This window comes from Ochotona princeps, chromosome 22 (genome assembly GCF_030435755.1).
Source record: "Ochotona princeps isolate mOchPri1 chromosome 22, mOchPri1.hap1, whole genome shotgun sequence".
In the NCBI taxonomy this organism is placed as follows: Eukaryota; Metazoa; Chordata; class Mammalia; order Lagomorpha; family Ochotonidae; genus Ochotona; species Ochotona princeps.
In genome coordinates this window covers 24,501,613-24,527,827 of record NC_080853.1, presented here as the reverse complement: position 1 = coordinate 24,527,827, position 26,215 = coordinate 24,501,613, and the positions used below count along the sequence as shown (strand labels likewise).

At 48.8% G+C, this 26,215-nt stretch overlaps 1 protein-coding gene across 1 annotated transcript in view; it reads left to right on the top strand.

Moving 5' to 3' along the window:
- SLC24A3 (solute carrier family 24 member 3) overlaps positions 1-25,838 on the top strand; it is a 445,716-nt gene extending 419,878 nt beyond the window's left edge. The window contains exons 13-17 of the mRNA XM_004585641.3: positions 3,194-3,360; positions 6,730-6,844; positions 7,880-7,992; positions 21,217-21,282; positions 23,889-25,838. Of these exons, the coding sequence (XP_004585698.3) occupies positions 3,194-3,360; positions 6,730-6,844; positions 7,880-7,992; positions 21,217-21,282; positions 23,889-24,038 (611 nt within the window). The 3' untranslated portion in view covers positions 24,039-25,838. The remainder of the gene's footprint in view (positions 1-3,193; positions 3,361-6,729; positions 6,845-7,879; positions 7,993-21,216; positions 21,283-23,888) is intronic.
- The last annotated feature ends 377 nt before the right edge of the window (positions 25,839-26,215 follow it).

The window sequence follows — 26,215 nt, the reverse complement described above, 5'->3', positions numbered from 1 at the left end:
CAGTTGAGCCAGGCTGAGAGTATGAAGCCCAGGGAGGGGGCAGCATGGGCACCCGGGAGGTCCAGGACTCTCACCCTTCATACACCCCTGAGGCCTAGGTGACATGTGACAGATGACTGGCTCCCATGCCTACCTTAGAACACACAGGGTCTCTGCGATCACCTGTTCCATGCTTCTTCACTGGGAGAACAGTTCAGCCCTCCTGCCTGGAGGCTCCAGGGGCTTAAGACCCCTGCTCCACATCCCTCAGCATCGCTGTGAGTCATTGCAGCCAACAAGGATCAAGCCTTGCTGCCATCCACGGCTTCCATAGGTGTTAGCAGCCACCAGGGCAGGTGTCCATCCCAGCCTGCATTGTACAGCAGAGAGACTTAGAATCCTGGGGTTGCACAACGGCCCGCATGACTCCTTGGAGACGCAGAGGAGCCGGCAGAGCCAGCTCTCCCTCTGAAACAAGGTGTGGGCTTGATCACCTATGCCCTCTTCTCTGCTGCACCAGCTGCCAAGAACCCAGTGCTAAGACAAGGACGGGTGATGGCGTAGTCAGGACTTGCTCAGCTGTAAGGAGGCTAGGGCTTGCCTCTGACCAGCAGAGGGCATCAGTGGGCCAACGGTCAGGCGAGGGGATGGTTCCTGCAATGGATTCCTCTGGTTCTGAGGGTCCGGTAGGACCTTTTTGCAAAGGCTCCCATTCCCCATTGTTTCTCCTAACACTTGACTACACAGTGTGAGCATAAGTAACAAATAGTGCTTTGGGAGTAGATAAAAATACAGGTGTATGGAGGACATGTGTGAACCTGTATCGCATGTATGTGCACATACACACATACTTGTGAATAGATTCATGTGCAATGAGAGGTTGTCTGAAAAGTTCACGCAAAATGCATTTTATTAAAATCTCCACAAAGGGCCTGGCTCAGTAGCCTAGTCACTAAATCCTCACCTTCCATGCACCAGGATCCCAATTGGACACCACTTTGTATCCCAGCTGCTCCACTTCCCATCCACCTCCCTGCTTGTGGCCTGGGAAAGCAGTCGAGGACTGCCAAGGCATTGGGACTCTGCACCTGCATGGAAGACCTGGAAGAAACTCCTAGCTCCTGGCTTTGGGTCGGCTCAGCTCCAGCCATTGCGGTCACTCTGTCTCTCCTCTCTGTAAATCAGACTCTCCAATAAAAAGATAAATAAATCTTTAAAAAATACTACACATAGATTTCAAAGCTTGTTGCACCAAGACAAATCTAATTTTTCATTTTTTCATGAAACCATTGAACTGTCTTCAGATGAATGGTATGCAGTTTATAACATATGTATAAATATAGTATGTATATGTATGTTGCATGGTTACTATACTGAGCATGCATTTTAAAAATGTTTTTATCTTATGCATTAGGAAGGCAGAGTTACAGAGAAAGAAGAGACAGAGAAACATCTTGCATGTGCTGGTTCACTCTCCCAGTGGCTGAGAGCCAGGCTTGGACCTGTCCGAATCCTGGAACCAGGAGCTTCTTCCAGGTCTCCCACACGGGTGCAGGGGCCCAAGCATTTAGATCATGTTCTGTTGCTTTCCCAGGCACATTAGCAGAGAGCTGTATCAAAACTAGAACAGCTGGGATTCCAACCACCCATACAGGATGCTAGCATCACTGGTGGCTGCTTCACCCACACTTCTGATGGCATATACTTTATGTGTAGGTTAGGTACCTGTATTATGTGTACACCTGTGCACATTATAGTGCACACATACATACCTGTAAGTGTACATCCACACCCTTATACCTGAGTGAAGACAACCTCACCATTGGCAGAATACATACTGTACAATTATTTTTCCTTTCTCCAGTTGAGTCAGGTTTCCAGAAAGCATCAAGTTTTCTACAAAGCTTGGCAAGGACTAAAGTTTAGAGCAAGTCCTCTTGCTTCTTGAAAGGATTTTCATTGCGCACTTCCCTCGCTCCATCTCCCAGTTCCTGACAAGCTCTCTTGAAGCCATACAGCTCTAAGGAGGGAAGTCTTCTTTCTTTAATTCATCGTAGGGTCCCTGGCAGGTGGAGCCACGGCCAGTACAAAATGGCTTGGAGATCATCCCATAAATGATTGCTAAGAGAGTGAATCAGCCTGAACCTCCAGGGCTGATGGAACTGTGGCCAGGGTTGCAGCTTGACTCCCAGAGGAAAGGGAGCTATGCTGACTGGGGAGTAGAAACAGGCTCCTGCATGCATGGACTGTCTGTGTCCAACAGCTCCTGCACCTTAGTGTCATTTACAGACCCCTCTGGCAGCTCTGTGTGTGACTGTACACAGTGATATCTGCTTCTCCAGTTCCATTTCCGAGGAAAAGCAACATCAGGACGGCATCTGTGTCATTATAACAGTAGGGAGTGATGGAGGCAGCAGAGAGGGTATCTTGCAAAATCAGCTCTGGGAGGGAAAAACTCAGAGCCTCATGACAAAACTCACTCACCCTTGAGGGCATCCAGGCAGAGGGACCCGCCCTTGCCAGGATCCTGAGGCAGCAGTGGGGCCAAGGCGGGGCTGAGAGAGGGGAAGTACAAGCAGGCAGAGTGGTAGAGGCCAGGTGAGACACAGTCACGGTGGGGAGCTGGAGCTTTACTCTGAGGCCAGGGGAATGTTCTAGAGCAATGTGCTTCCTGAGACTCTTCTGTGGACTGTTGGCCAACAGAGGGGAATGGGGCAGATACTGGTGAGGGAGTGCCTACAGGAAGGCAGGTCTTCAGCCAGGTCACAGATGGGCAAGCCAGCTCTTGGGGAGGGTATGCAGACAGTGAAAGTAGGGGTCAAGGTAGGGATGAGAAGGACTCAAAACTGGAGCAACTTGAGGGCCAGCCTTGTCCCATCCCCCATGTTAATATCTCATTTGACATTCCAGCAGCGTTGTGAGCCTGGGACCACCACCTCCATATTTTATAGATGTGGGAAACTGTGGTATAGGGAATATAAACTACTGACACTTCCTAAACCAAAAAGCAGGGCGTGGGCCCCAGTGCTCTCTGCCCACTGCTATGGACAGACCCTCTGCCTTTAGCACCCAAGAGGGGCTGGGCCAGTAGGGGCAGCAGTAGCTTGAGGTAATGCTTTCCTGCACTTTGAAGAAGCCCCATGGGGACACCCTGGGTCAGAAGCCCAGAAATGAAGCTCACCAGTAGCGTGTGGTTTTTCTTCTTCTTTCCCAGCTGGCAAACTGGAAACGGTGAAATGGGCGTTCACCTGGCCCTTGAGCTTCATCCTGTACTTCACGGTCCCCAACTGTAATAAGCCGCGCTGGGAGAAGTGGTTCATGGTGACCTTTGCCTCGTCCACACTGTGGATCGCAGCCTTCTCCTACATGATGGTGTGGATGGTGAGTGGCATGCTGGGTGGAACCCCTCGGCACAGAGAGAGAAGTGCACTGCCTCCAGTCGGCCATCGCTACCACGAGCCGCAAACGTAGTGCTTGGGAACCCAGGCTGTGGTTCACGCCCTCACACGAACTCAGGCTGACTGTGACCTTGTTTATCTTAGCATCTCCCCTGAGACTGGCTCTGTAGCTCTGCTTCAAGCTGCAGCTTGCTTACCCTTTTTTTTTTTTTTTTTTCAAAAATTTGTCATACTTATTTGAAAGAGTTAACAGAGAGGAAGAGAGAAAGCTTACATCCTCTGGTTCACTGCCTAAATGGAGTTGGAGAAAGAGCTCCCCCAGGTCTAGGGGGAAGACAGAGCCACAAGTCAAAGGACTTGGTGGGGGAGGCGTGAAGAATGGGGGCGTGATGGTAGATCTGGCCCTCCCCATCTGAGTCCTAACTCTTTCAACCAGAAAATGATGTCATCAGGCAAGATGCCAGCTGGAGACTCTCTCCTGGAACTAAAGTGACGACTCACCTTGGTTGTGGAGCTGTGGCACAAAGGACCCACGCCCCAAAAACATCTTAGGAGAATCAGCCATCCTAAAATACTGGCTGTTTAGGGCTGCACTTCTTACCTGGCAAGCGGATCTCATTCATTAGAACTGGAGTGCTGGGGAGGGGTGGTATGGGGCCTCCATGGATCAAGCCACTGCCTGAAGTGTTAACATCCCACATGAGTGCTGCTTCAAGTCCTGGCTGCTCTACTTCTGGTCCAGCTCCCTGCTGCTGTGCTGTGAAGGGCACAGAAGGTGTCCAAGTGCTTGGGTCCCTGCAGCCACATGGGTAACTCAGATGAAGCCTCTGGCTTCAACCCGGGCTTTTAGTCATCTAGGGAGTATGCTAGAAGGTGGAGGATCTCCGTGTGTCTCCTCCTTGCTCTCTTGGTAACCTTGCCTTTCACTGAAAAAAAAAATAAATATATCTTTTAAAAGAAAAATGGAGTGAGGCCAAAGCTGAAAATCATAACAAACTTATGCAAATTCAAATTAACCTTGCTTGAGTGTTGGACAGAAATGCAATATAAACTCTGGAGGATTATAATCAAGAGCCAAAACTAAAAAGGTTCTGGAAGTATTTTTGGAAGTAGTAGCAGAGTTGCAAACCTAACATCATTAACTCATAATTACCCCTTTGCTTTAGCCTCACAGATTTTTTTTAACAGCCAAAATCTTGGCATCATCCTGTATACTGAGGTTTTTACCTGGCACAGTAACTGAGTAATGTCCTTTAAAAACAGGTAAAGATTTATTTTTATCTATTTGAAAGGTGGAGTTACAGAGAGACAGAGCAGGAGGCAGAGAGAGAGAGCAATCTTGTATCTGCTGGTTTATTCCCCCAGATGGCTGCAGCTGCCTGGTTCTAGGCCAGGCTGAAGCCAGGAGCCAGGAGTGTCCTCTGGGTCTCACCATGTGGATGCAGGGACCCAAGGACTTGGACTAGCCTCTGCTGCTTTCCCAGGTGCATTAGCAAGGAGCTAGATGGGAAGTGGAGCAACTAGGACTTGAACCCATGAACCTGTTGGGATGCCAGGGCAGCAGGCTGTAACTTAACCCCTGAGTGCAGTCATTGACACAGCTTTGGAGAACAGCTCTGCTCTGCAGGTGCTCAGTGGCCCACTACCCAGCAAACTGACCCGCAAATCTGGATGTCCCCAAGCTGTTCTCTGCCTCCTCAGATGGAGGTTCCCTGAGTCCTGGGAAGTGGTCAGGAGGAAGGAGAAGCAACAGCCTGCATATTTGGTTCCCCCTTGCTCCAGACTCAACCACACACATCCCATCAGCACCAAGAATGTCACAGACCAAGTCCTGCTGAGCCAAACCAGATTCCTATGAGGACCAAACCAAGGGCCAGGGCGCTGTTTGCAGCTCCATTCCACAGCGGCCTCCCAGAAACGTCACCTCTTTATTCCAAGCCTGCAGACCTGAAGTCAGACAGCTCCCCAACAGCCATGCCAGGCTCACGTCTGCACTGAACAGAACTGGAGCACCTTATCTGGCCCCAAACAGAACAGACCAGGCATCCCAAGAGGCTGAACTCACCTTCCCCTCTCCACACTTTTAGACCAGAATGTAGCAGTTGTGGCCTTGGGAGTGAGATCAGGGTGTGGCATAAAGGGGTCTCTGTCTCACTGACTAGCCCAAAAGCAGCTGGGAGAAAAACATGCCCCTTCCAACATGTGGTTTGCCTTCCATGCCACCTTATAGGAAGTGAGGGGATTGAGTGGCATCCCAAGATGACCTCACAGTGCCGGCCTGGGCAAATAATTGTCTCCTTAGGGTCACAGGCGGGTTCCTCTCACCTCTCATTTTCTGTCCGCTCCCTCGTGGCCTGTCTCAAGTTCATCTGGGCTTTCCCCACAAATTAATCGACAGTGTGACTTCATTTGCATAGTGGAAATGAAGGCTCATACATCACCTGTTTCCAGCCATGGGCAAAACCCCTTGTTGCCAAAAGAGGTGCAAAGGGGCCGCTTTTCTTGATCGTAGCCAACCCCTGGACATTCACAGCGGCAAATGTCTTGGACAGATGCTTGCCTGGACCTCAGTGTGCTCAGCTGAAAAATGATTGCAGTTTGCATAACGCATGTCCCGTAGGGGGAGTGAAGTTGAGACTGGTAAACATCACTGAGCCCTGCTCAGGACCAGCCCAACAGAAGCTGTTACAGAGAGGATGATGAAGGAAGTGAGGAGAGGAACTGGACTGGTTGGGATGATACCCAGCCCCTTCCCATTTCTGGTGAACGACCTGTTAAGCACTGTTCATGTAGAAGTTCCCCCTTGCAGGCACTGCGCAGGAGGCTCATAATACTGGGTTCTCCAGGGTTGTCAGGGGGTCACACGGGTTCTCTTAGTGTTATCTGTTCCCAGAAATTGCATTTCCTCTCTGACTTGCTTGAAAGCTATGAGTGAGGGGCTGGCATCGTGGTATTGCAAATTAAACCCCCACCTACAATATCAGCATCCCATGTGGGCACCAGTTTAGGTCCTAGCTGTTCCACTTCTGATCCTGCTCCCTGCTAATGCACCCAGGAAAACAGCAGAAGATAGCCCAAGTCTTTGGCTCCTGGAACCCACATGGGAGACCTAGAAGAAACTCCTGGCTCCTGGCTTCAGTCTCACCCAGCCCTGGATTTCACTCTCTCAGTGTCTGCTTCTGATATACAGTGTAGGTCGTGTGCAGTCCTGAGAGCTACAGGACAAGGTACACCACTGCCCACCAGAGAGGTGACCCTGACTGCAGCCCCCGTGTGAGTGTAAAGCATAGGGGACCTGTGCAGATGGGGCTCACGGCAACCCTGGGCCCACCACCTCTTCCGCCTCTCCCAGGTCACCATCATCGGCTATACCCTGGGGATACCTGATGTCATCATGGGAATCACCTTCCTGGCTGCCGGAACCAGCGTGCCCGACTGTATGGCTAGCCTCATTGTGGCCAGACAAGGTGTGTGTTGGGCTGGGAGAACAACAAAGACCTCCCTTCCTCAGGCATTCACATGGCAGTGGCTAGAATGCTGTACCCCAACATGGAAGGACTAGTGGGGTGACCTCAGTGCCATGTGGGGCTGAAGGCTTTCTAGACTTAGAAAACCAGGAAAGAGAACCAGATGCCCCACCCCAGAGGAAGGCTGAGACATTTTCTGGAAAGCACCCTACACAGGCCTTCCTAGAAGTCATATTCCCAACCTTGCATGTTTAGCAATAGGGATAGGTTCAGTGGTACTCAACTTGCCCACTCTAACGTTGTAGGTGCATTAATTGTCTTACTCCAACTATGATATCCTCCCATTTTATGTTTAGGGGAAATGAGGCTTAAAAAGAGTAGGCCCATACCTAAGGTTTTCCTTGATGTAGCACCCCTCTCCTCCAAAGTGGCGGTCACCAGAGTTCAGTTTTCAGCATGGGACAAACCCTCCGCTCTTTCAAACCAAAGTCATGGGTCAGGTGCCCAGACAGAGCCCTGTGAAAGCTGTGCCTGTCCTTACTGATAGACCTGACCTGTGCACTGTGTGGCTGTCCAAGCTAGCTCAGTGTCCACTGGGCATCCTTGTGAGTTTACGCTCATGACTTTTTTATACTATCATTCGGTGATTCAGAGAAGAGTGAATACGGAAGGGGGCAGTTGGGAGATAAGTGAGAATATGTGGGTTGGTGGGCTGGGCACCTCTGTAGATTATTTGGTTTTCTCTCTGCGAATATCTCAAAGCCTAGAAAGGTTCTGCAACCATAGTTGGGTTTCCTACATGTAATTTGGTGATCAGATTTGAGGTCAAGGACAATAAATTGATAGATGTTATTTCTGTGATTCACAATGTCACTGTTGGAAAGGTGATGCATGGGGAGAGAAGGAAGTCTATGAAGTAGCAAAACTGCTGTCTGGCTGTTAGATCAGAGACTGGGGGGACACCCCTCCAAACCCAGTGTGCACCTGCTGCCCTAAGATCATCTCACTCACTGAAGCAAATTCTTGTCCCCGCAGGGATGGGGGACATGGCCGTGTCCAACTCCATTGGAAGCAATGTGTTTGACATCCTGATTGGCCTGGGACTTCCCTGGGCTCTGCAGACCCTGGCTGTGGATTACGGCTCTTACGTAAGTGGTTTTCTCCATACCTTTCTGTATAAATCCACTGCCTGCATTGAGTGGCCTTGGCCATGAGACGTTCTGTCTCAGGACAAACACAGTTTGGAAGTAGCAACATTGAAGGAGAAACACCTTCTCCATGGGCATATTCTAGCCTGTATGATGATCAGCACACATTTCCTGTCATGGGGCAGATGACAATTATGTCAGGCTTCCTAAACCGAAGTATGTCCACACAATTCCACCCACATAACAAGAAAGCAGCCATTTCTGCACAACTGTGTTCATAGAAACTGAATATTTAATTTTATATAATGCTCGCATCAGGATATCTTATGCTTTCTTAGAGTACTTGTTTCAGCCATTCACATATACAGAAACTCCTGGCCATACAGAAACAGCCGGTGGGCTCGATTTGTCCAATGGGTCATTTTCCAGCACCTGCTCTAGTGTGGCTGTATTTCCTCAGCTCACTGTCTGGCAGTTGTCAACCTGCTTGGCCACTGCCAAGGGGACGTGTCCTGGTCACAGGATTTCAATCAAGCTTTCTCCATTCCGCAGGCCAACGTGATACATTGATTGGTAGGCATGTTTTTTATAAGCTGGATCACATCTAACAAATTCAAAAGAATTGATGTATAGGTTAGAAGGTTGACAGGAGGTCCTGAGATTCAGAAGGGCTGAGCAAAACTGTGCTTATTTTTGGATAATGTGTTCTCTGAATTACAAGTGAAAAAAATCTCAGGTAGTTTGGGGGTTCCAGGGCCACCCTCAATTTTGTCGATTTACAAGGATCTTCCAAGGACACAAAAGAAGGTTACATTCACAGCTAAGGTTTATAAGAAGGAGTATGGAGTAGAGGAAGCCAGAAAACGGAACTCATCAGAAGGCCATGCAGGGGCAGGGCAGGCTCCCAGTTCCTTCCCTACCAGGGCACACAGGTTACACTCCCTTTAGCAGTGCTCTGTGGGGTTATGTGTGAGATGCTTCTGTCCAGGGAAGCCCACTAGAGCCTAGGTTTTTTGTGGAAGACACATTCCGACCCCAAGAACATCAACAGTAGCTCCATCTCCATGTGCCAGCGCAGATACACAAGCTTGGTGCAGGAATCCCAGTGAGCTGAGGCAGCACACCCCATTGCTTCTGGAACACAAAGCAACAGGATCATTGCGTAGCACCCTGAGAGCCGCAGTTCTCAGGGATGAGCCCAAGTCACCCATGGTTCCAGGCTCCCCAGGAGGTGAGCAGATGGAGGAACAGGATCTGCTATGTCTAATAGATGATGACAACTCAGCTTTGTTGAGTAGCACAACAAACCTTCATTTCTTACTCAAAGTCTACTCCAGATTTTCCTGTTCTGAAAGGAAATAGAGAAGAGCAGAATGGAGCTTCTGCCTTCAGCCTGACCCAGGCCTGAGCAGTGTGGCCATTTGGGAAGTGAACCAGCAGTGGAAAGATCCTCCCTCCCTTCCTTCCTCCCTCCCTCCCTCACTCCCTCTCTTTGTCTCTCTGTCTTTCTCTGTCTCCCATCTCTCCCTTTTTCTCTGTCACTCTGCCTTTTGAATAAATAAATCCTTTTTTTACTTCAAAATCAAATTTTTAAAAAAAGGAAGAAATTATTCTGCATAGCCTAAACCAATGCATCCCTGAATAGCACATTCTTGCCCTGGTGGGCTCTCCTGGGAGCTGTGCACTCACAGAAGGAAGGCATAGAATCCCTCCGCTGCCCTTAGAGCCATTGTGTTCGTCTTTACTGAGCTTACCATCACAGAAGGTGAAGCCAAACACATCTAAATATAGAGCTTAGAACTCTTTCCAGAAGTAAACCAGTGCCTCTTTCCTACTTTGACATTTTGCTGACTGAACATGGATATTGGGCCTGAAATTCCAACCCAGATAGGCATGCTGTCAGTCATAAATCATCTGCCTGGTAATCCACTGTTATTTTCTCTCCTTCTGACATTGTCCCAACACTCTTCAGAGAACAGAAAATTAAATGTTATTCTGCTGTCTATAATTCCCACAACCATGAAAATATCATCTTCTCAGGTCCCAACGTCTAGGGTCAGGGTGACATCATGAAGACACAACTTGAGGCACTAATACATGTTCCACCCAAATTTATGTTTCCAACTGAAGATGATGTAATTGGGTCACTCTGGTTATTCCGCTGAAATTATACAAAAACCATGTCCCGTCCTGTAATTGAAGATCTTTATCCTTGAAACAGGAGGATGCAGAGGAAAAAACAGGTCACACTGCATTGTAGTCTACAGCCATGGCATCTAAGGGAGCAAAACACTCTAGAGAGAAAGTATATGCAGTATCACCTCTTTGTGCCAGAGGGCTCTGCATTTTGTGTCAGAGTGCAACCAGTGTAGATCTTTGTTTTGCACACAGAAATTCGAGAATCAGTAAGCAGTTCATGGGCCCAAGGATAGCAAGATTTCATGGTGTGAGGTAGGGATCCAAATGTATTCTTTGGTGTATGTATAGCTAATTGTTTCAGAAGCATTGTTGGAATTTAAAAACCCGAAAGAGTATTTGGCCAGCCCTCAAAGCAGCAGGTGATGGCTCCTATACTTGTAAGAAACCCAGATTGAGTTCCTGGCTCCTGACTTCAGCCTGGACCAGCCTCATCTGTTTCAGACATTTGGGAAGTGAGCCACAAGAATTGTATATAGCTCTGTCTCACTCATTTTTGCTCTCTCTCTCTCTCTCTCTCTCCTTCCATCTCCTCCCTCTCAAATAAATTTTTTTAAGTTTTAATAAATAAAAATTCAAGTAAAAATTCCAATTAGCATATTTTCCAATGATATTGTCAAGGTAAGAACCATGAGGAAGCCATGATTATATGTTGGTTAAATCTGTATATTCTAGAATCTTCTATTTTATAAGTAGTAGGAACCTTCCCTGCTTGGAAAACTTCATACTGAGTGAAGACTAGACTGTAAATGGACAAACTGGGGAGCAAACCAGGGCAGGTGAGATTCATCAGGAGCAACAGGCTCGCAAATCAACCTTAGAGCCTAGTGGTTGCGCTTTAAAGGGCTGTTGCTCATGCGTTTTGCTCAGCTAGATTCTTGTCTCTGCTTGTGGGAAGGATCCCCATGAACAGCACACCCTGGACCTGCCCATGTGACCACCCAAACGCAGCCTCACACCACACACAACCTCTTATCCTTGATCTCCTGGCCCATTTGCTATCCCGTTTTGTGCATCATTCTTTCCCATCACCTCTCTGCTACTGGAATCAGAATGTAAAGCTTTGTCAGCTTGGTATCTGCCATCCACATCACTCTGAGTGTCATCTGCAACAGGATGTTTGATTTGTGTAAGAAGAGAACAAACACATCTTATTTCCTCATTTGTAGAGGCAAGCAACCCCATTGCACATCAGTAGTTCCTGAGAACCTTGCTCTGATTCAGCTCAATGAGAGGATTTGTGCTCATGGTGGTGATCCTGAGTCATTGAAAGTCTAGAGGCTGGTATTGAAGTATGGTGAACTAAGCTGCCACCTGTGACCCCAACATCCCATGTCGAGATCTGGTTCAAGTCCAGGCTGCTCCATTTCCAATCCAGCAGCTTGTTAATGTACCTAGAGAAGTAATGGAAATGTTTCTAAGTGCTTGGACATCTGCCACTGAGGGGATGGACCCAGTTGGAGTTCCTGGCTCCTGGCTTTCATATGGCCCAGCCTCACCCAGTGAACCAGTATATAGAAGACCTCTCTTTCTCTCCTTCAAATAAAGAAAGAAACCAACTCTGGTTTCCTGGAAAACTTTCATTGTATAGACTTTATACCTCTTTGATAAATAACGTTAAATGTAAAAAGTATTGAGAGTGGCACTGTGGTGTAGTAGGCTAAGCCTGTGCCTGTGGTGCAGGCATCCCATATGGGTGCCAGTTCAAGTACCAGCTGCTCCACTTTAAATCCAGCTCCTTGCCAACATGCCTGAGAAAGCAGCAGCAGATGACCCAAGTGCTTAGGCCCCTCCCACCCCAATAGGAGACCATGGTGGAGTTTTTAGCTCCTGGCTTCAGCCTGATCTAGCGGGATATTATAGTCATTTGGGAAACAAACCAGCAGATGAAATACTTCTTCCTCTGTCTCTCCTCTCTGTGTAAAATATGTCTTAAAATAAAAATAAATTTAAAATTAAAGAGTGACACAGTCCTAGTAGAATTTCAGACTCCATTCATCCCTGGTTTTAAAGATTTACTTATCTAGGGCCTGGTGGCGTGGCCTAGCGGCTAAAAGTCCTCGCCTTGAATGCCCCGGGATCCCATATGGGCGCCGGTTCTAATCCCGGCAGCTCCACTTCCCATCCAGCTCCCTGCTTGTGGCCTGGGAAAGCAGTTGAGGACGGCCCAAAGCTTTGGGACCCTGCATCCACGTGGGAGAGCCGGAAGACGTTCCTGGTTCCCGGCTTCGGATCGGCGCGCATCGGCCCGTTGCGGCTCACTTGGGGAGTGAATCATCGGAGGGAAGATCTTCCTCTCTGTCTCTCCTCCTCTGTGTATATCTGGCTGTAATAAAATGAATAAATCTTTAAAAAAAAAAAAGATTTATTTATCTAAAAGGCAGAATGAGGGAGACTCTTCCATCCACTGGTTTACTCCTCAAATGGCTGTAACAGCCAGCACGGTGCCAGACCAAAACCAGAATCCTGAAATCCCATCCAATCTTCCACATGGATAGCAGCAAAAGTACTTGGGCCATCTTGGACTACTTTCTCAGGCATAGTGATGGAGATGGATCGGAAGCAGAGCAGCCAGGACTCCAGTCAGAGTTCCCATAGAGGATGCCACCATTGCAGGTGGGGGCTTAACCTGGACAACTCCTGTAATCTTTGCTAAGGTAGGGTCTGCTTATTAAGACTCAGGAATGACTTCTTCCAAATTTTTGGAAGGAGGTGGAGCTGGGAAGGGGGACAAGAGCTGGTGCTCTGATTCAGGAAGCGGGCTTCCATCCTGGCCATCCTGCTCCAGGGGTGAAGCACTGTTTCTGCAGTGGGTTCTGCCTGAGAGTTGCAGCTGCCACCTTGGTCCCTCGTGTGAAGTGTGTCCCCATGTTCCATCTCAGTCCCTCCCTGGCTTCCATCTGCTGCCTTCCTGTGACCTAGTGGCCACCTCGGAGGACTGCACCATGAGGCTCCTACTGGGAGGCAGGAAACATTGGGGAAAGATGGCCCCTGGCATATGGCAAAGGAAGCTTAGGGCTGAGCACCTGCCAGCCTTCTGCTTGCCCTCGTCCCACCCTCATCCCCTCACTCCCCGCCCCCATCCCTCCACTCCCAGTCTTTCCAGGATGGTGGCTTTATTTCTGAACAGACCTGCAGGACCCTCCCTCTGTTTGGCATGGTGGCAGCCCCCTGTCCTGTGTCCCTAACTTAAGAGCTGTGCAGCCTGTGTGGGTTTGATGGCTTCACCCAGCCTCTGGGGAGACCTGCCAACAGCTATGAGCAGTCTTTCCATCTCGTCTAGAATGGGATATCCAAGTCATCGGTGGCGGGTGATTGCCATCCCCACAGCTGTTCCAGGCCCGATGTTAGGGTCAAACGTCTACCAGTGAGGAGTGGATGTGGTTTTACAGATTTTGACATTTCTTAGCACTTTGTTAGCTTGCCCAGAAGCCAGCCAGACACCTACCTAATTGCCCAAAATAAGAAATATTTCCAAAAGTCAAAATTTGGAAAATGATCGCTTCTCATCCCATTAGGGAGATGAACGTCTATTCTGTTGTCTTTAGTGGAACTTAAAAGGCTGCCAGGCAGGCATGGAACCAGGCATGAGGGTGTGAACGGCCAGGTGTGAGAAGCAGCAGTGGGACCAGGCAGGTCTGCACAGGAACACCCAACTCAGAACCTATACAGCCAAACACAATAGGTGGCTGGAAAGGAGCCTTCTGCGTAGCTCATTCGCTTCTGTCTGATCTGTATGTATTTATCTAGGAAGCAGGGAGGTGATGCTGGAGGTTGTGGGAAAGACAAGACTGACAGCTCCTATTCACTCCCTATGTGACCACAATGGTGAGCAGGCCAGGCTGAAAGCAGAATCAGGAAACTCAACCCAGGTCTCCATGTGGGTGACAGGGGCCCAGCTGCTTGAACCATCACCTGCTGCTTCCCAGGGTGTGCGTTAGCAGGAAGCTAGGCTCAGGAGAAAGCCAGTAGCCCAACCCAAGCACTCTGCTCAGGCATGGGAGTCTTTTTTTAAGAGATTTTATGCATTTATGTGAAAGAGTGATGGGAATGGGGGCAGGTAGGACTTGCAGCCACTGGTTCACTCCCCAAATGGCCACAATAGAACCAAGCAAAAGCCAAGATCCTGGAACTCCATCTGAGTCTCCCATGTGGGTGGCATGTCTGCATGTGGTTGAATCATCTTCTGGCTCTCCAGTGCCTTAGCAGGAAGCCGAATCAGAAGCCAAGGAGCCTAGGGACTCTGATGTGAGATGCAGATGTCCTGAGTGGTAGCTTAACCCAGGGCACATCTGTGCCCATCCCAAAATTGAGTATCTCAACCAGCATCTTAACCACTAGGCCAAACACCCACCCCTATCGTTTCTTTAATGAAGGCTTAGAGGAACAGTTACTGTGTTCAGAGCCAGCTACTAGTGGAGCTGCTACAGTCCTAGGCTCCTGGAATGCAGTCTATGGAAGGAGAGAGTTGCATAAGAAAAGCCAAGTGCAGTGCAAGCTCTCCATGGCCTGTGTGCGGCAGGAGGAGGCGGGGATGGAGGACTCGGGGTGCTATGAAGCAGCGAGAGTCCGAGATGATTGGAGAAAACAGGTGGAGAAGGATGAGCAATGAGATGACAGTACAGGTTTTACAATACCCAGATGTGGGAAGCATAATAGGCTAGGGGTCCCTGTGGCTGAAGGGTGGGCTGTGAAGGGTGAGGAGTAGTCCAGCAGGTGGCAGAAATAAAAGCATGAAGGCTTAGGGAGAGATGTCATCACTCGTGCCTCATGAAAAGCAGATGCTAGGGGCTGGGGTTGTGACTCCAACAGCCTAACTTGTGCCTGGAAAGCCTGCCTCTCCTACAGGTGCAGGTTAGAGCCTTGGCTGCTCCACTTCTGATCTAGCTTCCTTTTGCTCCTGGGAAAGGAGCAGACGATGGCTCAATTCCTTAGACCCCTGCACCCATTATAGCAGGCCTGAGTGAAGCTCTTGGTTCTGGCTCCTTGCCTCAGCCTGGGTCAGCCACGGCCATTGCAGCAATTTGAGGTAGTGAACAGTGGATGGAAGAGCTCTGTCTCTTCTCTTTCTCTGTGACTCTTTAGAAATAATAGCAATATTAATAAAAAGATTATGGCCACTACATGAGAAAAAGTTGGAACTAGATGAGGCCAATGATAGTAAGACAAGCTGGGAGGCCTTCGCACAAGAGAGAAAATAATGTGTCTTGGCCTGGAGGTAATTGTGTCACTTGGCTATTGCTGCCATAATGCTTTGTAACAAAAATAAACAGCAACCACAAAAAGATCAGTTGCATACATCCAATTGCATTTATTTTCCTTTCCTGCACCTGCCAAGTAACCAGCACTTAGCTGATCTAAGTTTGGCTCCAACTTCAGATGGGTCTATTCTCTGCATCCGTCATCCACTGTGGACTAGTGGCTTCCTGAGACACATTCTCCTCACCATGGACAGGAGCACAAGATTCCTTGCCCATTGATGCAAACGCATTTCAAGCTTGTTTTTGTTTCAGATCCACTAACCTCCATATGGCTAAAACATATCCCTGAGCCAGCCCACAGGTAGGTAGGAGGCAGGAAACTAGCTTTGCTCTGATGAGGATAAGGGCAGTGTGTGGACGTAGCAACCCTACTACACAGTGGAGATGAGTAGCTCTCTGCTTCAGTGGGAGCAGTGAAGCGAGAAAGCAGCGGAAGGTCAAACACGAAAAGGAGCAATGTTGCTGGCCAGCGTGAGAAGTTTTTTTTCTCTTTCTATGTAAGTGCTGGTGAGGATTTTATGGCAAACATAACCTTTACATTTTAAGTCTCCCCAGTGCTCCCACATGGGTGCAGAGGCCCAAGCACTTGGGTCAACTTCCACCACCTTCCCAGGTGCATCAGCAGGGTGCTGGATGGGAAGTGGAGCAGTCTGGACTCATAGGATGTCAGCATTGCAGGGGGTTGTTCATGGAAAGTTCTACAGGTTGAACCAACCCAAGGAAACAGTCATGACTGACTGATGAGTCAGGCACAGAGACCATGAGAGAATTTGAGGGGCGATTGAAGTGCTCTGTGTCAGGGTGTGGTTATGGCATAGCCGGCAAAGACTCCAATTCCAACAGCAGCAACCAGATAGTATCCCAGCTGCTTCTCTCCAGATCCACTCCCTGCTAATGGCCCAAGTGTTTGGACTCCTATCCCCATAGAGGAGACTTGGATGAAGCGCCTGGCTCCTGGCTTCAGCCTGGACTAGTTCCAGATATTGTGGCCATCTGGAGACAGAATCAGTGGATGGAAGATTTTCTCTCTGCCTCCCCCTCTTGCTCTGTATCTCTGATTCTCAAATAAATTAAATATCTTTAAAAGGTGGTGTTAGGTTTTAAATGCAGTAACAGTTCTTAAAGTTCTTACACACAGCTAATTCCCACAGCCAAGTCCTTTTTACCTTAAGCCGAAAACACCAGATGTGACAAGGTACTTTGGGAGGTTTTTTTTATTCCAGCAGGGTAAGAATGGGATTGGGGTTGGTGGGTGAGCAAAGAGGAAGAGAGAAAGGGCGGGGACACACGTGGGGACCCCCTTTATGCAACTCAGGTGAGCCTACAAGGCGTGGGGAGGGGGGTTGGGAAGGGCTGCAGGTGGGCCCCAAGGTATTGATGCACAGTTGATTGCCTGAGGGTGATTGGTAAGTGGGTGGGGATTGGGGAAGGGGTGGTGGGATGGGGGGAGATGTGGGATTCTTAGGTAGTATGCCAGGAAGTTACATCTGATTGGTGGACAACTAGAACGGTGTGAATTTCATGAGCTGTGAAAAGGAAGTGGCACCTCCAGGGTGGCAGGGTCTCAGTCTCCAGAACAGTGTTTGAACCACTCCTCACAGGTGGGGCTCCAGGTTGTGGGGGGCAGTTTGAGCTGCCCAGGTGTTCGCAGTTCTCAGAGCCCACTAAACAGTACAGTTATGATCTGTGAATTTTACCCTATGAAAATTGCATCTAAAAATAGAAGAACCATGAACCAGAGCTGAACCCTGCTTAATGAGATGCAGGCAGAGGTGTTGAGGTGGAAGTGTTCTGGTGGCGTCTACTGCTTATTTTGAAGTTAATTGAAAAACGAGACAGTGGCATTCTTTCAACTTTGATGCTTGGAAACTTTTGTAATAATGTACTGCATTAAAAAAATTAAACATGCTCATAAGAAAACAAAGTAGGGAAAGGAAATAGGCAGTGTTGCCAAGGGCAAGGCTTCTGGAACAGTACCAGCAAAGGACACTTAGGTGACTCTGCTTCCAGCCTCTCTTTGTGTAGTACACACTGGCCTGTACAAAGTGACTTTCATGTAAACCACATTTAGAACGGCTTTGTGGAGCTGGCATTATGGCACAGTAAGTTAAGCCTCCTCCTGCAACGCCAGCATCCCTTACAGATGCCGGTTCAAGTCCTCACTTCTCCACTTCCAATCCAGCTCCCTGCTACCACACCTGAGCAAGCAGGGGGAAACGGCCCAACTGCTTGGACCCCTGCACCGTCCTGGCTTTGGCCTGGACCAGCCCTGGCTATCACAGACATTTGGTAATAAACATGTAACTTTGCCTTTCAAGCAAATAAATCATTTCTTAGTTTTAAAACTTGTTTTTGTTTGAAAGACAGATAAAGAAGGAGAGAGAGAAAAAGCTCTTTCATCAACTGGTTCACTCCCCAAACAGTTGCAATAACCGGAGCCAAGGTGATCCAAAGCCAGGAGCCAGGAACTTCCTCTGGGTCTCCCATAGGGGAGCAGGGTCCCAAGGACTTGAGTCATCTTCTACTGCTTTCCCCAACCTTGAAGTGGGATCTGGGTTCGAAGTGGAACATCAGGGATATGAGCCAGTACCCAAAAGGGATGCCAGCACCAGGTGTTGAAGTCTGATAAAGTTAAAATGTGAGGGGTTCACGTATTGGCTCAACTGGCTAATCTTCTGCCTAGAAATACCAGCATCCCACTTGGATGCCAGTTCATCCCAGCTGCTCCATTTCTCACCCAGCTTCCTACTTAAAGGCCTGGGGCAGCAGCAAAGAATGGCCCAAAGCCTTGGGACCCTACAGTCACATGGGAAACCCAGAAAAGGCTCCTGGCTCCTGGCTCCTGGCTCCTGGCTTCAGATCAGCTCAGCTCTGACCATTGCAGCCATTTAGAGAGTGAACCAATGGATGAAGATATTTCTGTTTCTCCTCTCTGCAAATCTGTCTTTCCAGTAAAAATAAATCTTAAAAAAAAAAAAAAAAAAACTAAGTTGAAACCAGACAATGGATGAGATTTGGCGTGTAGGTCATGCTCTGCCAGCCTCTGCCCTGAAACATGCATCCCATAGTCTCCAGGGGCTGGAAAAGGGTGCATGCTGGATCAGCAGACAAGTAGAGGAACCCTAATTCCTGACTGGAGTGTTCAAGCAGAGGGGTAAGAGCCAGCCAGCCAGCCAGCCAGGAACAGATAAAGCTGGCCCTCTGAAGCTACAAGGCCTACCAGCTGAGGATGGGGAATGTTCAGAGAAAAAAAAATTAGTCACAAGTGTACTGTTACATTTTGTTTTCTGCTTGTATTTCCCTAAGCAATACAGGGTAACAATCCTCATTTACAATCAATATTTACATTGTAGCTGGCATTCTAAGAAATCTAGAGATGATTGTTTAGAGCATAGGGAAGCAGGTAGATAGATTATTTGAGAGAATTAAGCACCTGTCTCCAGGGGTTGCTAAAATTAAACCTCTGAAAATACAGGGGGATTTCCCCAGGTCTCTAAGGAACAGTAAAAAAACAAAAAGACCCCACTGGGCATATGTCATGAGCTCTTAATACCTTAACTAGAGAGGTCTGCGGACAATAAGGTGAGAAATTTGAAAACACTCAGAAAATCTACAAGAGTTCATTGCCTTTGTCTTTGTGTCTTTGGAGCCATTGAGGGTAGCAGCAGCCCTGTTCTCCAAGACGGTGTGTGAGTGTGCTGGAAGACCAAGTCCAGAAGCTTGGTCAGCCTGGATTCATTTGGAAAACACTTGGTCAAAGAAACTGCTTGAACCTTGGTTCACGCTTGACTCTTGGTTTCTTTTTTTTTTTAAGATTTATTCTATTTTTATTGCAAAATCAGATGTACAGAGAGGAGGAGAGACAGAGAGGAAGATCTTCCGTCCAATGATTCACTCCCCAAGTGACTTCAATGGCCGGTGCTGCGTTGATCCGACGCCAGGAGCCAGGAACCTCCTTCAGGTCTCCCACACAGGTGCAGGGTCCCAAGGCTTTGGGCCATCCTTGACTGCTTTCCCAGGCCACAAGCAGGGAGCTGGATGGGTAGTGGAGCTGCCAGGATTAGAACCAGCGGCCATGTGGGATCCCGGTGCGTTAAAGGTGAGGTCTTTAGCCACTGAGCCATCATGCTGGGTCCTTGGCTGCTCCTGCTTTCAATTCCGTGCCCTGCTGAGATGCCTGGGAAAGCAGCAGAAGGTGGCCCACGTGCTTGGAACCCCACACCCATGTGGGAGACCTGGAAAATGCCCCAGGTTCCTCCTGCTTTGGACTGACCCAACTGCAGCCATTGTGGCCATTTGGGCAATGAACCAGCAGTTGGAAGATATCTCTCTCTTCTGTCTCTCCTTCTTTCTATATAAATCTGCTTTTCAAAGCAAATCTTTAAAAAAAAAAGTTCAATGTATCTGGACAATTGGATGCTGGAGTTTCTATCATTGTCTATACCTATTATGTCATGATACACTTAAATAGGATAATAATGGACTTGTGACTATTGTTGAAGGACTATGCAGTTGTTATAGGGGAATAGTGAGGGGAGGGTAGGAGATAGTGGAAGCGGAAATCCCTGAGCCTAAGGAACTGTATCGTAAAATATTAAAATTAAAAAAAGACCAAGAATGAATTCCTGTCATTTCTAGCAATATGGATGGAACTGGAGGGATCATACCAAGTAAAGCAAGGCAGGCATAAGAGGACAACTACTGGATGTTCTCATTTGTAGAAGCTGAAAGTATCGATATCCTATAAGTAGAAGATGAAATTTAGGGCCTGACATGGTAGCCTAGTGGTTCAAGTCCTCGCCTTGCACTAGGATCCCATATGGGGCACCGCTTCATGTCCCAGCTGCTCCACTTCTCAGCCAGCTCCCTGCTTGTGACCTGGAAAAGCAGTCAAGGATGGCCCAAAGCCTTGAAACCCTGTACCCGCATGAGAGACCCAGAAGAGGCTTCTGGCTCCTAGCTTCAGATTGGCACAGCTCCACCCATTGTAGTTGCTTGGAGAGTGAATCAATGGACAGATCTTCCTCTCTGTCTCTCCTCCTTTTTGTATATCTGAATTTTCTATCAAAATTAAATCTTTAAAAATAATTTTGCGGGCCCAGTGGCATGGCCTAGTGGCTAAAGTCCTCACCTTGAATGCACCAGAAGCCCATATGGGCACCGGTTCTAATCCCAGCAGCTCCACTACCCATCCAGCTCCCTGCTTGTTTCCTGGAAAAGCAGTCAAGAATGGCCCAATGCTTTGGGATCCTGCACCTGTGTGGGAGACCCGGAAGAAGTTCCTGGCTCCTGGTGTCAGATTGGTGCAGCACCGGCCATTGCGGTCACTTGGGGAGTAAATCATCGGATGGAAGATCTTCTTCTCTGTCTTTCCTCTTCTCTGTACATCTGACTTTGTAATAAAAATAAATAAATCTTTAAATAAAAATAAAAATAATTTTGCACTGTATCCCACAGACATATATACACATATATCAGTTTAAAAAAACTTAAAAGCAGCGTGCAGCATGTTGGCCATGGGACAGTCCAGCTGGGGCAGGCCTGTTGAAGCGAGGGATGAAAGTGGCCTGAGAGTGGGCAGGACGAGAGCGCAGCCTGGGTTGCTAGGAAAGCACACATCCAGAAGCAGCAGGGAGTGGCTGCCCGGGCTGCCTTGCTTTTCCATTGTGGAGTAGAGGTTTGGAATGTGCACTACACAGTTGCTTGAGCACCTTGCACTAAGCCACACCTGCTCTGAAGCCTCATTCTTTTTCACTCTTTCTTGCAGATTCGACTGAATAGCAGGGGGCTGATCTACTCTGTGGGCCTGCTCCTGGCCTCTGTCTTTGTCACGGTAGGTTTGCAGCTCTTACCCATTGGCGAGTTTCCACATCTAGTTCCTTGGACAGCAGCTGGTGCTGGGAAACAATCACAGTCACCTTCTGGCTGGAGGTGATAGCCCTGGAGCCAGCCCTCCTTTCAGAAGGTTACCCCACACCTGAACTGTTTTATCAGGAACAAAGAAGAGCTTCCAACTGTTCTGCAAGATTAGTCATAGAGGAGTAGATTTCAGTTCATCGGTTGCTAGAGGTTAGTCCATCCCCATAAATCCAGGGACTCAGCCAATACCCCAGAGACTGTGAATACATTTCATTGACAGTGAACATCTATGCTGTGCTACTTTCTTGGTCATGACACTTAGTCATGTCATTTAATCTCCCCAACCAACAGATGTGTTTGGTGGCAACAAATTCATTTGAATGCATACATGGACCTGCATGAAATCCCCATCAGCATACCACACTGCTGTTGAATCATCACTTTCGTAGACTGGAACCTGACCCTGTTTTCCTTGTTGTTCCAGGAGACATTCGTGGAATTTCACCTGGTGTGTTGTTCATGATCAAGGGTATTCAGAAGGATAGCCAGGAAGCAAGAGAGGTCATTTAAGATGAGAATAAGCTGCACAAATTTTACCAAAGCAAACACTGCCTTGTGCAGAAGTCTCTAGGATTCGTTCATTCGTGGTTTAGGTTTGGGGTAGTAATGCTTGCCACAGTGCGCTTGAAGCTTGGCATATATTTTCCTCTTTGCGATGCCCCATCCCCCGTGAGGTGGTCTCACATTTCCAGCCCAGCATACCCATGTACATCTGGTGCTGAGAGAAGGAATGGACTCCAAAGGAATTCACACCTAAGCTGATGGCCCACCAGGGAATGCTCCCAGCCACTGTGATTCTACCCAGACTGGACCATCAGCCTAGGAGTAGCAGGAGACCAGGCCAGCTGCTGGATGCATTGTCCACCTGCAGCTGCTGGTCACAGAGGGGATGGTCTGGGGAAGGAAAGCAGTTTTGAGAATCTGAAGTTTGCATCGCCTATCCGAGTTCCAAGAGGAGACTTCCAAGGGAACCATGAAAGCGTTGTAAACATGAGTCTGGGTTCAGGCAAAGAAGTCAAGCTGCCAGGGTTTAGGTAGCTACTTTTTTGAAAGATGTATTTATTTTTATTTGAACGGCAGAGTTAGAGAGAAGACGAGACAGAAATCTTGCATGCACTGGTTCACTTCCCAAATGGTCACAATGGCCTGAGCTGGACCACTCTCTGAAGCCAGGAGCTTCTTCTGGGTTTCCCACGTGGGTACGGGGGCCCAAACACTTGGCCTATCCTCCACTGTTCTCCCAGGTGCATTGGCAGGGACCTGGATTGGAAGTAGAGCAACCAGGACTTCAATTGGCACCTTTATAGGATGCCAGCACCACAGGTGGAAGCTTAACGTCCTACACCATGATGCCAACCATACAGGTTATTTAAAGTTCTGAATTGGGTGATGTCACCAACAGAGTGTGGACAGGGAAACAAACAAAAAGTTCGACACCTGAGTCTTGGTGTACTCCAGCACTTAGAGGTCAGAGAGGGAAGGATAAAGTTTCTGAAGATACAGAGACACAGCAGGAAGGTATGGCAGCCTGGAGGAAGCCACAGTCGTGTCCAGGGAGACGAGTTCTGACTGTTGGTCATCAGTACCGGAAATGCAGTCATGGAGCTCTTAACCATGGTGCTTTGTTTGTGATTGAAGCCAGAAGCCTAAATGGAAATGAACTAACAGATAATAGATAATTGATGAGAGATTGGAGACTGCTATTTATAGCTTTCAAGTTCTTTGACTATAAAGGGCTCAAAGAAATGGAAATCCAGAAAAACATTGTTTTCCTCCTTTTTTTTTTTTACAAGATAGGAAAGATAAAAGCATCCCTGCATGCCAGTGGAGTGACGCAAGGTTAGGGTGATGGGGTGTATGAGACTTGGGAACTTGCTCACACTTGGACTTGGCCATGGGTAGTGGGACTTGGACAATAAGAGAGAAGCTGGGCGTAGGGAGCGGCGGGAGCTGTGTGAAACGGGAACGGGTTCAGTGCAGAAGGATGCAGTAGCAGCTTGAAGAGCAAAGTGAGTTGTGCTGTGCCCATTGGGATATGACCAGGCTCACATGGCTAGCTGCTAACAGGCTGGACAGAGAGCAGCCATCAGAGACTGTGAGACTCTGCACTGTGAGACTGTGCACTGTTTTTAGAGAGAGAAAAGCAACTTGGTTTGGAAGCCACAGGGCAGGGCAAGGGGGACCACCCCATCATTCCCAGGCAGAGTCTCGGGAAGAGAGTGGAAAAATTTGGAGGAGTGGCAGGGCATGACATCTTCAGGTGAGAGCCAGGGTCCATTAGGGCCTCCTCCGTGGGGAGGACCCCACCAGGAGAAACCACCATGGCATAGGTGCTGTCCACATGGGGGTTGAACCCTAGACTTTCTTCTGGTCTTCATGCCCATGGTGCTGCCTCCCACAGGACCACCTGCACCTGCTTAGCACCCACCAGGATCAGCTCTTCCCCTGGGCCACCCCAAGGCCCTGTGGCCACTGCAACCCCCCTCCCAGTACCCATGGAGGCCTTCTCTGTGTTTGCAGGTGTTCGGCGTCCACCTGAACAAGTGGCAGCTGGACAAGAAGCTGGGCTGCGGGTGCCTCTTCCTGTATGGTGTGTTCCTGTGTTTCTCCATTATGACGGAGTTCAACGTGTTCACCTTTGTGAACTTGCCCATGTGTGGCGACCACTGACCGCCAGGCCGCCCACACCAGGCTGTTCCTTCTTTTCCGTGCAATATGAGACCCAGCCACATCCCAAGTCACATAGGCCCCCCTCTCCGCAGGGCTGTGGCGTCTGTCTCCCGAGCTGTCTGCAGGCAGCCTCCTCTCTCGTCCTGGTGGTCCAAGCTCTTTCCGCCCTCCCTGCCACCACCACCTCGGGGAGGCAGCTCCCCCAATCTTCTTAGGTCCTACCTCCCCCATCAACCCCTCTTCTCCGTGTGAAGACGCTCAGTCCCCACGTGAATTTTTAAGCTCCGTTTCTGAACCGTGACTGAGATTCTAGGAAAAACAAAACAAAACAAAACAGAACTGGCTGCTAACTGGCCCAAGCCAGGCACAACTTCTTAACAGTCTCTCCTCTTTTTCTTAAGTTATTTGCCAGAAGATGAACCTAATTTATGTGGGGAGACTATTGAAGCAATAGAGCGGGAGTGTTAGGATTATATTTTAGGCTGATTACTTGGTGACTGGGTGTAGGGGTTATGTCACTAGGGGAGAACGCTCCCCTCTTCCTTTCCCTGGGCTTGGGATTATCAATGCCCTGAGGGGGCACCACCATCCCTGGTGGGAGTGCTTAGTGGGAGAGGCACAGGATGAGGCCACAGGGAAGGAGTGCATTGACTGTTGCTGCCCACTGACGGACACCGGGCTGGAGCCTTGGGAAGTGGCGGGGGAGGGGGAGGGGGAGGAATGGCACATTCCCTAGAGAGTGATGGAAGAAGATGGTGCCCCTCTCCCCCTTGTCCATCTCCCCATCGCTTTCTCACTAGGTTCTCTCTAGTTTCTCTAAGCAATAGTTCTAGCCTGCCTGAGGCCTGTGACAAGTTTCAGGCTGTCCCTGCGCAAGGTGCCAGGCAGTCAATGACAGAAGCTTTCCCAACGCGTATGTGTCCCCGAGGTGTGCTCTTGTTGCTTGGTGTGTGGGAGGGGCGGGGGGACCACGGGGAGTAGCCTCCCCTGCCTTTCACGCAGGAGGTCCAGACACTGGTTTCTTGGAAAATGGAGAGAAGCGCATTTTTGCACAGATGTTGTCAACAAGTCCCAATCTGCCACTTGATACCGAGTACACTGGACCCTGACGACTGGCTCTTGGGCAAACGTCTTTTGTCATGGAGGAGGGGGCCACAAGGGGACACTGCTGCCACTCTGGCCCCACTGTACCCTCCCCTCCTGGAGACATGGCCTCTGGGAAGGAGAGAACAGAGAACTGACACCTTTGGAACCACAGAATGTGTTCAACGCAGACTCGCTCAAGGCCATAAGTTATTGTGAGCGGTTTTGTTTTTTTTCTTTTCCTTTTTACCAACCACTGTTCAACGGCCCTGCTAGATTTTGTATGATGCCGATTTATGATGCAGATGATCAATTCCACCACGTTGAGATACACCCATGCTTGTTACACCTATATTTATTGAGAACTGTGGACTCTTGCCCCATGCAGCCTCATAGTTACGTTTAGCACTGATGGCTTATCATTCATTCGGTATGGTTCCCCCCTGACCCCATCCCTTGTACACATTCCGGTATGAATTGTAAAAAAATAACCTGCTACACATGGGTTGGGTGTTTCTGTCTGGGGTACAAACCAAGGCCAGCATTAGCCAAGGCAGGGGGTACCTGCCCGGCCAAGGGAATGGGAGAGAAGTCACCAGTTTGGGCTCTCAGAGCTAAGACACACTTATTGATTCTGTTGCACATTTTGCACTGGTTTATGGCGATTGTTTTTCTCGGACAGATAGTGTAAAATAAACTTCTCTGTTCCGTACCTCTTCCCTGAGCAGAGAACATTACTTCTCCTGAAAACATTGCCCAGTATACACTGAGGCAAACACAAGGAAGACCAAATGATGGTGGCCACCTGTGGCCAGGTGTTTGGGCTTGTATGCTTGGCAAGGGATGCAGCTGGTCTCTGGCTGGCAGATAGCAAGGGTGAGTGGCCAATCATGGGTCTCTTGAGATCTTGAAGGACCTTGAACCTGTCTTTGTCAGGTTGTCACAGGTCTTCCTGTTTGCTCAATTTGTAGAAATGCTGTAGCTCTTTTGAATGCCAACTCTTTTGTTCCATTGAGTTTGTTCCTTGTCTCCTGGTCATGAAGAATGAGCCATCTGAGCAGAGGAGGATGAGCAGGAAGGTAAGATTATTCAGT